This window comes from Eleginops maclovinus, chromosome 18 (assembly GCF_036324505.1).
Source record: "Eleginops maclovinus isolate JMC-PN-2008 ecotype Puerto Natales chromosome 18, JC_Emac_rtc_rv5, whole genome shotgun sequence".
Lineage (NCBI taxonomy): Eukaryota > Metazoa > Chordata > Actinopteri > Perciformes > Eleginopidae > Eleginops > Eleginops maclovinus.
This window is the reverse complement of record NC_086366.1, coordinates 15,275,861-15,290,343: the sequence shown is the minus strand read 5'-3', so window position 1 is coordinate 15,290,343 and position 14,483 is coordinate 15,275,861. Positions and strand designations below refer to the sequence as shown.

Genomic DNA, 14,483 nt, shown 5'->3' with positions numbered 1-14,483 from the left:
CTCCAGTGCATCTGTCATACAGTCAGTGGTCACTCCTCAATGATGTCTGTTACTTAACATGTTTCACATGCAGCGTCTGCTGCATGTGACTGTTATAAGAAACCTCAGAAACTGAGATATTTATTCAGTTTGTTATTGAGAGGTAAACGTGTTTTTTTTTTGCACACAATATTAAATATTAAATATGAATATGAGAGGGGAAATGATCATGTCTGGCTGGCGTTTTGCTTTGCGCATTGATTTACACTGAAGTATGAAGTTATCCAACCGATTTTTTTCCAGACAAAGATGGGGACGTCACTGATCACAGAGGTATGTAGTTAATTGAATGATTATGTGGAGTTCAGTTGCAAAGACCAATAACTACTTTTTGGTCTCCGCTACGCTTTGACATTTCGATTGCAAAGTGCATTTTAATGCAGTTTGGACTTAAAAAAAGAAAAGAAAAAGTATAACATTAATTAATTTAGGCGTATATGGTGGTATAAAGAGAGCTCATCATGTCATATCTCAACCAAGCCACAGGGCGGAGACTTTGCACAAGCAATGCCAGTCTACGTCCCTCCCAGAAAGGCGGTGCGCCGGATGCATCGAATAAATGTCAACATGCCGGAGTTAGAAACTGTCGAGGAAATGACTGTTAGACAACAAAGAGATCAAGGAAACCAATCGTCTGAAAACATCGTGTCTTCAATATCCAAGTTTGCAGACGATAATTTGACCCTTGTGCGGGTAGGAGTCTCCTTTTTGCGACCTGCAAATGACTGGTGATACACGTGCATGGACGTGCAATGTTATGGTCATTTCACCCCCATAATGCACGTGAGCCACCTGCAACCACTGTACATTTCTGTGGGGGTACAACGTATTGGTAAAATAGGGATTTAAAAACATATATATATATATATATATATATATATATATATATATATATATATATATATATATATATATATATATATATATATATATATATATGTGATTCTGAAGTCTGGTCTTCAAAAAAAATAATAATTCAGGGACAACTCCTTTTAAACTACCATGCTGCCATCACTCCGACCACATATGCTGTCTGGCTTCACATGTGTCCCCAGTGGGTATGCCCCTGAGTCACTAATGTCTCTGACAGAGTCTCTCTCATTGTCATTATCCTGCACATGTTCATCTGGATTTATGGTATCTCTATCATCCTTCTGTCAACTCTAACCCTCTCTCTCCCACACAGAACATAAGCACTGGACTGGCTGTTGTTGGCGTTATAGTAATAGCAAGGAGTATCAAACTGGTAAGATGGTAACGGCACACACTGGGGATAATCGACGCTCATATTAAAGAAGTTTGCATTTTTTGATTTCATATGCATTTGCAGTTGAACATTAATAACTTCCTTTCTTTGTTCCAGGACACAATTTGACACTTAAACATCTCCGTAAACTGGACTTGTATAGATTATTTTCCTTGTTCACATTTCTAAACATTGTGTCGTATAATATTGGTCTTTATGGATGTTAATGCTTTTTTCAGACATTTTACCCAAATTAGTAATTAGATATGGCCACTCAGCTGTCTTCTTCCACTTCTTCAGACAACCACATTTCAAGCTGTGTCTGAGATCCCTGCACGTTTCATTGAGAGGAACGTCAGCCTCCGTGGGAAAGTTCATTCAATCACAGAAAGAGGACTTAAGGTGGAACATGTTCCAATTTACCTGCCAGTACTCTCTGGGATACTTTCAAATAAACAAGGTAATGCAGACTATCCTCTGTGACACACACACACACACACACACACACACACACACACACACACACACACACACACACACACACACACACACACGTATGTGTCCTTACACAAGTTTAACTACCATGAGTTGTACACATTTAAATGGTCCAGCACATTTTATGTTCTCCTGTTAGTTGAACAGCAAAACAATTTTCTGCAGGCACGCCTTTTTATTATAACCTAAAATGTATTTGAGGCATTTCTACTTTGTCAAGCTGTATTGCAATTTATTATCCTTTCATGAGTTAGAGAGACAGGTAATCTTGTTACCAGTGTTATCAAATCATGGAATTCACTGAGCAATAAAATCAGGCAGCATATGCTTTATATAGCATGCTACATCAGCAAACTTACTGTGAAGGACTCGAATGAAGAGATTATCGAGCTATCTGACATATTACCTTTGTCCCATTCGACCTCAGACATTTTAAAACTGGATACACCGGTTGTTCAGGACTGTGTCTGTTAAAGATAGTTTACTGGCGTTTATTTTAAACATGTAGTTGTTATGTGTTTGTGTGCTAAAGTTATTGATATTTTCCAATACAAGACTTTATTTATGCAAGTTCTTGTACATCTGTGTTTCCACAAAATGTGGCTTTTGAAATTTAACATCCTTAAATAAAAATAAATCATAATTCTGGTAATTGATAATTGGAACAATTGGTACCAATTCCTCCTCTCTTTTTTTATATTAAACAAATATTAAACAAAAACTCAAACAAATGCCATATTCAATAACAAAAATTGTGCAAAATTACATGGTCAGCTATGATCTATACACTTAACTTTACGTATGGTAAATGGCTATTTTATGTGCTCTTAGGTGTGTGCAAGTCCCCGATGCTGGTGCATCTTGCAGGAGTGGAGTTGACCCCAGAGGGCAGGGAATGGCTGCAGAAGAACCTGGCCCAAACAGTGTGGTTAAAACTCATCAGTCGAGAGGATGACATCCTACACTGTTTGGTGTCTCAAAGCAGGGTGAGGCATCTCCTAACTGGGATAAAGGGAAGGGGGATTATCAGTCTCACAACTAAAGTCATATTTCTATACATGATGTCAGACTGATATTGCAAGTACTTTCATTGTTTTCCAGCAGGGGTCGATGTTTAGCTGTTGTATGAACGAAGAGGTCCTTAGGCTGGGTCTGGCTCGCAGTGCACCCGTGGTTGGGGTCCGGCCTGACTCTCCCCTCTACTGGCGTCTTCACAAACGGCTGCACAGGGCAGAGGTCAAAGCTGAGAGGAAGGGGCGGGGACTGTGGAAGGAGGACAGCCTATGGGAGAGAGCCTCCAAGGCGGTCAGGGACAGTGCTTTATTCAGACTGATGAGGAGGATTTTGAAGAGGACCTGATGCACCAAGTGACTTTGACATTGAAAGGCAAATTATTTGAATCAAAACGAGACAACACACAGTCATTTTTTTACTGTATCCCTTGTTTTGTCCCCTAATATATATAAAAAGACTCACCGGGTTACATGTTATCCATCTCTGATTTGTCATTTGAGACAGATATACCAATTATTGCTTTGATCAGTTGAAAACAGTTACAGGTGAAAACAGTAACAGTCACATATTCCATTTTTTTTTCTCATTTTGTCTCTCATAGTTGAGGTATACCTATGATAAAAATTACAGGCCTCTCTCATCTTTTTAAATGGGAGAACTTGCACAATTGGTGGCTGACTAAATACTTTTTTGCCCCACTGTATATCCCATACCCAGATATGAATCCCTTTGCTTTCACTTACCCCATTAAAACACATTCAAGCACATCCTGCTGTTGGGGTGTGTTGGACACCACACTAATTACACGGCAGGGGCGGGGTATGTTGATGGTGTTCAAAATGGAGAGGGGGGTCCACCGGTCCCTCTTACTGTTGCTATAGAAACACTATATGTGAAATACAAAGCGAAGCAAAGGCCAAACTCTACATTGGCCGCCCTCAAACCCCATGGGAGCCTTACATGTTGCGAGTATGTGTGGGGGTCTTTAAGTACCTACAAAGAAGGCCCTTTTAGCTGTAACGTGAGGAGCTGGGCACTGAAATAGAACAGAAATGAGAGTATGCCCCTAAGTTATAATGGCATCATGGCAGAAATGTATGACAAAAACTAAATTATGATTTTAATAAATAGATTTTCAACATATATTATCTCAAAAAAAGAAAATGTCCTGTGTGTCCGGTATTACCTCACGTGATTGTCATTATTTTTTGCAGTACAAAACCACTGCCAAAGTTACACCTTGTGCTTCCATGTGCTGTGGTGCGGTCCATGCTTCATCCATGCACGGCTAAGGAGCAGAAGGAGGAGGAGGGCCTTCAAATGAAGCTAGACTGTGATGTGTGTCCTGTGGGGGTCTCTGTGCAGTGAGAGGTGGCACTGAAGCAGTCAACCCAATGGGCTCAAGGAGATTAGTGCAGGGAAGGAGGGTCGCTGGGGCAGAAGGGGATTTTGGGTCCGAACACAAAGGCAGTAGAGGAGGAGTCACGGGGAAGGGAAAGGGAGCGAAGAAGGGTAGTGGGGGGGGTTGATGAATCAGCTCTCTTTTGTTGTGCAAATGGTACTAGCGACTGTTTCGGCCCAAGAGGCTTGTGATTGGTGGGCTGGTTTAAATTGTAAGGTGCATTTCAGGCGGATGGCTGTTGCTGCCAGACTTTGAACTGTCACTGGGGGCGGAGTGGGAGGGAAACCATGGCTGAGAAAGACAACATGGGGAAGGCAGAGCACACTTTTTGAAGCTGGAGTTTACAAAGAAACATTTATGTTCCTGAAGATGTTCACATGTGTTTGTGTAATATGTGGCAGCATCTTTTGTTTAAACTTATTGAGTGCAATTATTGATCATTATTTGAATGTTACATAAGGGCATTGATGTTTTGCATGGTCACCTGCCATACTGTATAATTATATAGCTCACCATTTCTCCAAATGTAATCTTAAAGTTAATGAACCTAAAGGAGCAGATGAAGATTATTAAAAGCAAATCTGAAAACAGTTTGAACTTTGAAAGAGGATTTAGGACAACTTGCTTCCTCGTCATTTCCGAATACTACTGTGGAAAATGATGACTGTTAGAATTATCAACAAAATAAATACAATGACAAATAGTATAGTGTCATCAACATTTCATTTAATTAAAAGAAAGAATCATTGTCACACTGGTAGGGTAATATAAATATCAGATTATCTTTATGTCTCATAAAGAATTTAATCATGCTGTTTTCTCTTTTTGTTCCTTGTGTTGAATGGAAGATCTGAATGAATGACTAATCCATCTCTCTTGTCTTCGTTTTAAATGTAGTCCACTCCAAAATTCCAGTCCACGTTTTTCCAAAAATCCACTGGTCCCACACTAGTCTTTTGAAAGGACACAGTGCTTGATGTAGTGGAGGGTACTTGCCCACGCTAGTGAAGTTGTTGGGAGATTTTCTCTGGAAACCACACTGCTGGGACTAACTCTGACTTATGTTACGCCTGTGTCCTGTGCCATGGATGTCAAGAGCCTGATGGAGTACTGTTCTGGAGAAAGTGGCAAGATTTTGTGAAGAAGCTGACAACGTGGTTTCAGAATCTGAAACTGAAGTAAGTAAGCCTGTGATGCTTGATTTCATCTTTAGCATGACATAACTCACAAGGTTCATTTTCCTAATTTAAAAAGCCTGTTTTGTGGAACTTAACTACACTTTTCTGACTATGGCAATTTGCATACAGTTAGCTGTCACTTTAAATGTACTGTTGGTAGGATACTGTATGCAGTATCCAGGCAGTTGTGCACCTGCTTAAGCTGTGTGCCTGGAACATGAACTAAAAAATGACCTGGACACAGACTCTGCAATATAGAAACTTAAGACTTTTCAATCCTTATCTGTTTTGTATCACTCCAGTTAAGCGACATGCAATCAGGTTTAAAACACTTTCTATTCTTTGATCAATTTGACAACCAAAAATTGCCTAACCTGATGTGGTCAGGTATACATATTTGTCATGTTCTTTGGCTTGTGTTTCTACTAGAATCAATAGTTAATCTGTGTGATTGATAAAATATTTTCGGCTGCATGTGTTTAACTTTGTCATGCTCCTTCCCACTGAGCTTTAACAACAGAGATTTGCAGCAGGGCAGCATAACAAAGGCCTTTATTACACTCAGCCGGTAGCCATCCTCAGAGAGAAAGAGATGGGGCACTCCCCCGTCCGAGAGCTGGGTCCTTGGGGATTTTTTGATTTGATTTGAGTGGTTGTGTGTAGCTGCCTGGCTGTGAAAGACAAAGACATTTAAAGAGACAGGGATCTGGTGTGACACTCACCAGAATACACTCCTACGAAGCCTAAATGTAACTCCATCTTTTTTCTTGCCTGATAAACATTACAAACTGTTGTCAACATCTCATACAAGGAGAATCTTTGTCAGGCAGTGTTGGTGAAGCTTATTTATAAATTGGTATGGACATAAATGACTCAGGTCCAAACACACTGGTTTTATTTTGTGCAGTTTGCAGTTTTCAATTGAACTTTATCCAAATGATAATATTTGATTTTACCTGCTGTCACAATAAACAAATAATCAACTATAAGATGTAGCTTGTCCATCACACCCCCACATGCACTGTGTGTGTGTGTGTGTGTGTGTGTGGGGGGGGGGTGTCTGGGGGGTTTGACTGGAGGAATGCATCAGCAGTAAAGTGACTCCCTTGTTATTATGTGACTTGAAGTATTGTGAACAGTGTATCGGCTTGCTGGTGTAGAGTTGTAGGAGCGGGAACATGACTCTTTGTGGGCGTTGTGATCCCTCATGAATATTTGAAGTTTATTTGGTGGAGCGGGAGGGTGGGGGAATGAGGGGCCACTACATTGGGATTGAATGAACCAAACGTGTGGTGTCTATGTGAGTTTAAATGTATCTGAAGGTAAAAGACAGAAACAAGTTATAACTCCATGCTTCTGTACTCCATGTCAGAGGCCTACTACGCACTAACTCATTTTCGTTACAGACATGGGAAACTGTATTAGACTCCCTTTTCAATGTTTTATAATCTCAGTGCTCAATCCAGCAGAAATTCAACACATTAAGCAAAGTTTGAGTCTAAAACCTGAGAGTAAAAGTAAAAGATAGGAACACGCGGTAGGGATGAGGGGCTGCCTCTTTTTGAAATAGATCTGAAGGCTTGACTAATGACCTTACCAACCCCTCAATTTCACAGTAAAGCAAGATGACCCCACCAGACACACTAGTTCTACCACCCACATGTGCAGATGCAAAAAAGTAAACATTTTGAATAACATTGAGATCTTAAATTTTTTATCCCTCCAAAAAATGCAGTTTAGTTGATATTTTAGCACTGAAGACAGGATTTTCTTCTCAAATAGATGGACTTGTTTTTATTCTTAAAAACAATTACAAAATGTACTTGCAAAAACATTCTCATCAAATGGGCGCTCAATTTCACATAACAGATCTCAAGAAATATATTTTGGATTTAAACAAGGACAGTGGATCAGTTTGTACACATCTCTTGTGCAGATAAGAGTCCCACAGTTTTGAGTGGTTTCACCCGTAAAACAGAGTCTGCTGTTGAGCTCAGATAACCTCAGTGCCCCTCTGTAACAACTCTCACCCCTCAGTAACCTCGCTGCCTCAAGGGTCACTCTGTTTCCTTATCAGGTCAAAGGCCTGCTGAAACTGGATCGACTGGATAATTTATATGTTACAACTTCCACTTCCTTCCTCTTAAGCTCGTAAACATGCTATAGCTGAAGGGCAGAAATGATGAGTTAAATGATGTTCAGCAACTTTGAAATGCAATTATTTTTGTAATAATTTTCCCAGACGAACATCTCATGTTTCAGCTTCCCAAATTTGAAGATGTGCTGCCTTCTCAGTTCATAGCTTATATAAATGGAATATATTTGGGTTTTGAACTTCACATAAAACCAATAATCTGATTAATCAATAAAATAATCTTACTATCAACCAATAGTAAGAAAAATGTGTTTGATTGGCTAATCACAAACTTAATAACACATATACTTTTATGGTGATAAATAATGTATATATTGTTTACCCTATTAATCTTTAGAGTGTGGCAACCTGTGTTGAGTTTTACAATACACATATTTTAAGGCTCTTTTCTCAAAGTTTTTGAGTCTTAGGCCTACCGATATAATTCATTACATTAGTAGTTTTATGATCTATGTGATGTAAAAAGATATCCAACATTTTCTCTGTAAAAATATTTGACCCTGGTAAATCAACAAACTTTAACAATGATGTGAAACTTGCCTTCCTCTAATCTTCAGTTGTATGTCCAAACTGAATAGATATAAGCACTAATATATTAAAGCCTCATTTGCCCATTCCAATATAAAACATTCAAACAATTATCTTAATGCCTGTTATCAACTGGGTACGTTTCACAGTGATATCTCATAGTTGAACATTTTAATCCTATTCAACTGTAGTGTTTTCCTTTAAGGAACATGTAGTTCGTGTTCATTAAGATCCTTTAACAAAGTCCCGTAGATCAGTGAGTTAGAGTCCACTCATGTTGTTTGGAAACCATCTGTCTAGCCATCAGCATACCAAGACTGTTTACCCTCCTTCCAATAACTGCTTAACCAGCAATTAAAAGCTACTCATTGACTCTGTATATCAGCCTGATGGCCATTAAGATCCTCATCCATCCCAGTTGACTTGCAGTGAAGTGAGTGAATCGTTTTAGCCTTTATTTGTGCTTAATATAGCCATAACCTTAGGCAATAACCATAGCTGCAGTTTTAAATACAATTCTCATATTGGTCAATAACCTCTCTCATTTATGGCAGCTGGTTAGATCAAATAAATCCTTGTGCATCTAAATATTCATGTCTAAATAGATTGGTCTTTGGGATGTGTAAATATAGGGCGACAGATGCTGCTCTCTTTGTGTCTGTGTGTCATGACAGGCCCTTGTCACATTGATAGATGCATATATGAGGGATAATTCCTGCCATGCCACATGTCTAATTAATATTAAACAACCCCATGGTAGATTATGGTTTATTTCAACTTGGATCATGCTCATAGTTTTGGACATCATTTCTATTATAATGTTAACAGTCCAAGGAAAATAAAAAGAGCTATCAGACAAACAGTTAAGCAGACAAGCAGACTTTCAAAATCAAATTGAAGTTTAAATTTTGACTAATGTTAGACATAAAAGTGTTCCTTGTAAATCCTTTTACTTGGATTTGTTGAGCTGTCACAGAAAATGTTACTTTTGTGCCAACTTAAATCACTGGACTTCTAACCCACAAAGTGTTGAGCAATAATTGAATCAATTTGATTAGGCATAGCTTTACTTTAACAATCCAATTACATTTTATTGGATCTCAACTGTCTTGCACATAAAGGCCTAAAACATGTGGTCATTTAAATTGTCAACAGTCCGACGCTTAAAAAAACATTTAAGGGTTTGTGTTTGTCCCTTAATCCATGTTTTTTTTTTTGTTGCAAAAATTGTGCTAAAGGCATGCTTTCAAAACACATTATTACCTTGTAGTTAAAGGGATGCTATGGAAAACACCAATGTTAATTTTGCTCATAAAAAAACAAATATCCTGTATAAGCACTGTATCTTCAACAGCCTGTATAAAAGAAAGAATACCTATCATATCAGACAACATGCAGGCAGACAGGAAAAATGTATGTACTAAAATGCTGCAACCACATGTTTCATATTGTATTATTTCTGTTTCATTAAAATATCTACTTCAACAAAACTTTTAACTTGGGGGCATCCTCAACCTACTTCCTGCCAGGGCATGAGACAGAGTGGCTCATCAGGCAGTCTGGCAGTGCAACATTTATTTTCATACAGCTTTCTCTCCCATATAGCCTGATTGTAAAGAGCAGGCGGTTTCCCCCTGAGGTTTGGCCCATGTTATAGATGAGAAGGCTTCTATTGTTACACACAGTCAGAAGAGGAAGAGTCAGTTTACCAACTTGTGTTACATGCACTGACACACTCTTTCGTACAGCTTTGATTTATCCACCATTTGTTAATTTTTTAATATCCTTTTTGCTATTATTGGAGGAATAGATGAACATTTTTAGTGCTAATTGCTTTCTTGAGGAAGTTTAGATAACAATGTCAATAGCACTCTGTCCATATATTAAGCTACAGCTAGCAGCATCACCCAGGTAAGCTGCAGTATAAAAATCTGTAAAATAAAGTTATTTTCCAAAGGGGTTATTCGATTTTCACTAACCATAGTGGATACAGTTGCGAATTAGAACAAATATAGACTTGAGACTACAAACCGGGAAACAGCTAGCCTGATTTTATTTAACGGCAAAAAAACAAACACACGTACCAGCAGGACCGGCCCTGGGCGTAGGGAGTATAGGCGAATGCTAAGGGCGCATCCATCCATGGGGGGCGCCGTATTTTGGGAAACAAAAAAAAAAAATTCTAACTTAAAAAAAACAACTATTAACGATGTTTGAAACTACTGCAGAGCTTACACATTGCTGTCCATGTATCTTCAAATTTAAAAGAAACACATGAGTGGTAACAGTCTCTTCATCTAGCTCTCAGCAAAAATGTTTACAAAATTGTTGAACGATTCCTTCGATTTGGTAATAATGGCATATATTTATGATTTTAAAATTAAATGCATCAGCATTCCACCCACTGTCTGATCTCTGATCATCTTTGCTGTAGTGCTTTGTGTAGTAATGGTAAAACTCGCTAACTTGCACATACTGGTAATTTCTTCTTGCAGTTTGACAAAAAAATGTAATCTAGCTTTACCAGGACCTGGCTTGCCATTATAGCTGCTGAAAAGGTGTCTGTAGTCATCTGCTCAGCTCTTATCTCTAATTTGGACTCTGTTATGAAAACAAACAGTCATTTAGAAACACTTCTATTCTGTAATTGAACCTCAAGGGGCCGGGCTCAAGAGTTCAGAGCAGCTCAGAGGTGTTGCAGGCAAAAGTGCAGAGTTTGATGACTTTGAATAAAAAACCCTAGATGCCTTACTATGTCTAAAACATTAAGGCAACACACACATTTTCAAAAGAACATTTTAAAATAAGTCAAAGCTGTATTTGGTTGTCGACCAAAGCACCATAGAACGCTGATCATACCTCAGCAGAGCCCGTCTTTAAGGTATTTTTTAACCTTCATTCTGGATGGATTCTCTTTGTCTTGTTTTAGTTTTTGCAGGGTGTTTTTTTAATTTGTTTTTATTCCTTAAACTTCCTACACCAACACCAAGCAGGGTACAGCCTAATATTTAATCACTGATAATAAAACTGAATTGCAGACTATTGTAACACTATTCAAAACAAAAGGTGGGAAACATTACTTATCTAATTTAAAACTAAAGAAAGAGAAGCAGAGATTCCCGATCATTTAATTATATTTCATTTAAAAACCAAGGAAATACATTTTTGTCACAGTTATCTGTTTACATTCTCACACACTAATACCCCACCACATGGGTGTCATATTAACAGAATGAGTAAGTTTTTGTCTCTCTGGTCGCTTCAGGCTTCTGTGTGTTAATGTTAGGTGGTGGAAGAGTCACAGGAAAGTTCTATCAGCTAAATGTTACCTGACCCGTGAGCTCTAGGTTTTCGACCAGACAGTCACCTCACCTCCGGTCAGTCGGCACCAGACGCCAATAACTGTCTCGGAGGCTCCAAATGTTTCGAGATCTATACATATCGTGTGTGTGTGTGTGTGTGTGTGTGTGTGTGTGTGTGTGTGTGTGTGTGTGTGTGTGTGTGTGTGTGTGTGTGTGTGTGTGTGTGTGTGTGTGTGTGTGTGTGTGTGTGTGTGTGTGTGTGTGTGTGTGTGTGTGTGTGTGTGTGTGTGTGTGTGTGTGTGTGTGAGTGTGTGAGAGAGACTGAAGTTGTAATGGGGAGTAGTAAATCACAGGAGGATAGATGAGCAACAGGTGGGGAAACACTCAGCAGTGAAACTGGCAGTAGACGAGGTAGGAATGAAAAGTCAGGAGGAAGTAGTGGAAAATCGGGAATCCGATCATAATTGCAAGGAGAAAAAGAAGGAAGATAAATGAGAACACATGGAGAGAGATGTAGAAATGTAAGGTTGACAACGAAAACCGTATGACAGTTTAGCAAAGAGGAGGATCAGAACCAGTTTTCTTGGCAGAGATGTATAGAAACAGCAAAGAGTTGCATAACCTATAGATATGTGCTATGATTGTTATTTAGTTCATCCAATTACATGTTGATTTTGATCACAATACAAATAACATTTTGGAAGAGAACTGAACCTCTCTATATACGTTAAGTGTGTTAATAGGTGAATGATGTGATATTTCTGCCACTACCACAGGAAAAGACATTTCCAAAATCATACAGTTGCAGAAGTGTTGTTCAATGTACCGTATGTGCAAATAGTTAATTTCCAACATTAGTCCATTGATGGAAATTTCTTGTTCCAAAATTATTAAATTGACATTGCAGTTTAAAATCTTAAAATCAGTGCATAAAATAATCAAGAAACAACAAACAGACTATCCATGACAACACACAATACACATATTTTAGCATCAACTCAAGAACAAAGACACGTTTTAATCAGACAACATTTTAAAATACTGAATCTGGTTTGAAACAGGAAAGGTAGGGAGGAAGACAATTGTTGCTTTAATTGACAATGCAATTTGTGTGAAAAACATCTTACAGTATTTTTATTTATTTATTGCAGGTCAGGCAAATAAATGCTGATTAATTTCTCTTAATAATGATGAGTCTTCTTTTTTTGTCGTAATTTTAATGGTTTAGCATCGAATTTCCTACTTTCATTTTTACATAACATTTCTGTATCTTATGTAATTTAAAAGAAATAATACTACATACATATTCCAACATATTCACACATTTTCACACATCTTTAACTTTTCCCCTCATAGTTACTATGTTACACTGTCAAGAAAGTAGGCAATTCAGCTCAAGGCACAAGACATGTGATGCGTCCTTGTTTTTTATCAAGATTTCTTTTTAGATTTATTCAATTCCTGAATCCAATGTTTTGCCAACCAAATATACTCTTTTTTCCTTCTTAGGTCATCCAATTCTTCATCCCCCTGTGTCCCTGCGGCTCTTACCATGAGCTCCAGGGTGGCGAACAGGAAAGGAGATCCTCAGTACCGCCGGCACTTCCTGACAGACAACAGCACCTTTCATGGTAAATATCACATGGACAGAATATAATCAATAGTATGCTCTCTCTTATAACTGTACATCATGGCAGTGAACAGTAGGGGGAGACTCATCTCCACTATTGTGCCTCAAAAACTCAGGCATTTAAAACGCAGATTCAGTGTTGTGACATCATAAAATGTTATTCCTGTTTACGATGACACAAAAAGTGCTGCAAGCCACTGAATTATTGTGTGACATGATCATGACGGATCATCCTTCATAATGGGTATTGCGTTTATTAAGTGGAAATACAAAACCTGTGTGGATTGCAACACCTGACTTGTGTCCTGTTTCTCTTCATGGGTGATTCATACATATTTGTACTCATACAGTGGAAAGTTTAAGATAAAAGAGAGACCATGTATGTACAAGGAATCAAGGCTTCACCTTGAGTGCCCTGACACATGCCTGTATGTTGTATTAGATACAATGAATCCCAGCAACTAGTTCATTCTTCATTATCTCAAAGGGTGTAATTAATACAGACATCACTTTGATGACTGTATTAATTACATCAGTTCTGAGAAAGTTAAGTTCCACACAGTCACTTCCATAACACATCTCTATGTCTCTGTGGCTGTCACACCTACAGCACAACGACCCCTTAAAGCTTCATCACATACAGTACTATATCCAGTGTACATCCGAACCCTACATATTGTGTGTACTGTAGTTGAAAACGGGCTTGAGTGCTTCAGTACTCTTTTGTGGATGATCGATTGACCTGATTGATGCAGAGACTGAAAACAATTGTCTGTTTCCCCTTCATCTTTCTTAGAAATAAAGATATTTTCCCATTTATGGGAAATTCACGTTTTCTCCCTTTTATAAATAGCATATGTTTTTCTCGCTGTTGCAAAGTTGACTTTTCTTTCATCTGTGGTTAATTCATTTAGTTACAATTAAGATGAATAGCCTACTGAGCACAAATTGCAAATTCCTTGATAGTCCCATAAAAGTAAGCTTGTACCGCCTTTCCACCCTCACTAATACATTTTTTACAATATAACATAATAATCTACATTCCATACAGTTATGTTCATCCTGCCACTACGTTTTCAGAGGGATAAAGGTAAAAAAAACTGTAGATGTTGTTGATCTCTATGGGTATTCATTCCCTCATGGGAGTTTCCTATCTCTCAGAACCATTTTTGGTCTTCTCTGACTCTTTCCCTTCCTCACAGTTGTTTCAAGTCTTTGTAAATGATGGAGTGGCTCATGTTTTTAGTTCGACCATGGTACATAAATCAGTGTAAGAGAATGGGGTTGCAGGTGGGAGTGGTTTGAGCAAAATCATGTACTAACACACACACACACACACACACACACACACACACACACACACACACACACACACACACACACACACACACACACACACACACACACACACACACACACACACACACACACACACACACACACACACGTAGTAGTGTTCATACTGAAGCAGAGCTTACCTAATCGATTAGTGCT

At 38.5% G+C, this 14,483-nt stretch overlaps 2 protein-coding genes across 5 annotated transcripts in view; both read left to right on the top strand.

Moving 5' to 3' along the window:
• Window positions 1–43: 43 nt before the first annotated feature.
• c18h3orf33 (c18h3orf33 homolog (H. sapiens)) lies at window positions 44–3,270 on the top strand. 4 transcript variants are annotated; one of them, XM_063907638.1, is made up of 5 exons: window positions 44–312; window positions 1,226–1,285; window positions 1,586–1,745; window positions 2,612–2,766; window positions 2,882–3,270. In XM_063907638.1, exons 1-5 carry the CDS (start codon window positions 289–291, stop codon window positions 3,137–3,139), a joined length of 657 nt encoding a protein of 218 aa, XP_063763708.1. In that variant the 5' UTR covers window positions 44–288; the 3' UTR covers window positions 3,140–3,270. The 4 variants fall into 4 exon arrangements, with proteins under 4 accessions (XP_063763708.1, XP_063763704.1, XP_063763706.1 ...); XM_063907634.1 differs by lacking the exon at window positions 44–312 and adding an exon at window positions 496–732; XM_063907636.1 differs by lacking the exon at window positions 44–312 and adding an exon at window positions 497–732 and having other exon boundaries at window positions 2,885–3,270.
• Window positions 3,271–4,170: 900 nt separating this feature from the next.
• Window positions 4,171–14,483, top strand: part of plch1 (phospholipase C, eta 1) — a 51,679-nt gene continuing 41,366 nt past the window's right edge. The window contains exons 1-2 of the mRNA XM_063907632.1: window positions 4,171–5,374; window positions 12,869–12,990. Of these exons, the coding sequence (XP_063763702.1) occupies window positions 12,912–12,990 (79 nt within the window). The 5' untranslated portion in view covers window positions 4,171–5,374; window positions 12,869–12,911. The remainder of the gene's footprint in view (window positions 5,375–12,868; window positions 12,991–14,483) is intronic.

Bases quoted from the DNA above. Each gene is read 5' to 3' on its own strand.
- c18h3orf33 (XM_063907634.1), top strand. From the start codon at position 547: ATGCCAGTCTACGTCCCTCCCAGAAAGGCGGTGCGCCGGATGCATCGA. The intron at 1,746-2,611 runs GTAATGCAGACT...ATGTGCTCTTAG, and splicing joins GATACTTTCAAATAAACAAG to GTGTGTGCAAGTCCCCGATG. The intron at 2,767-2,881 runs GTGAGGCATCTC...ATTGTTTTCCAG, and splicing joins GTTTGGTGTCTCAAAGCAGG to CAGGGGTCGATGTTTAGCTG.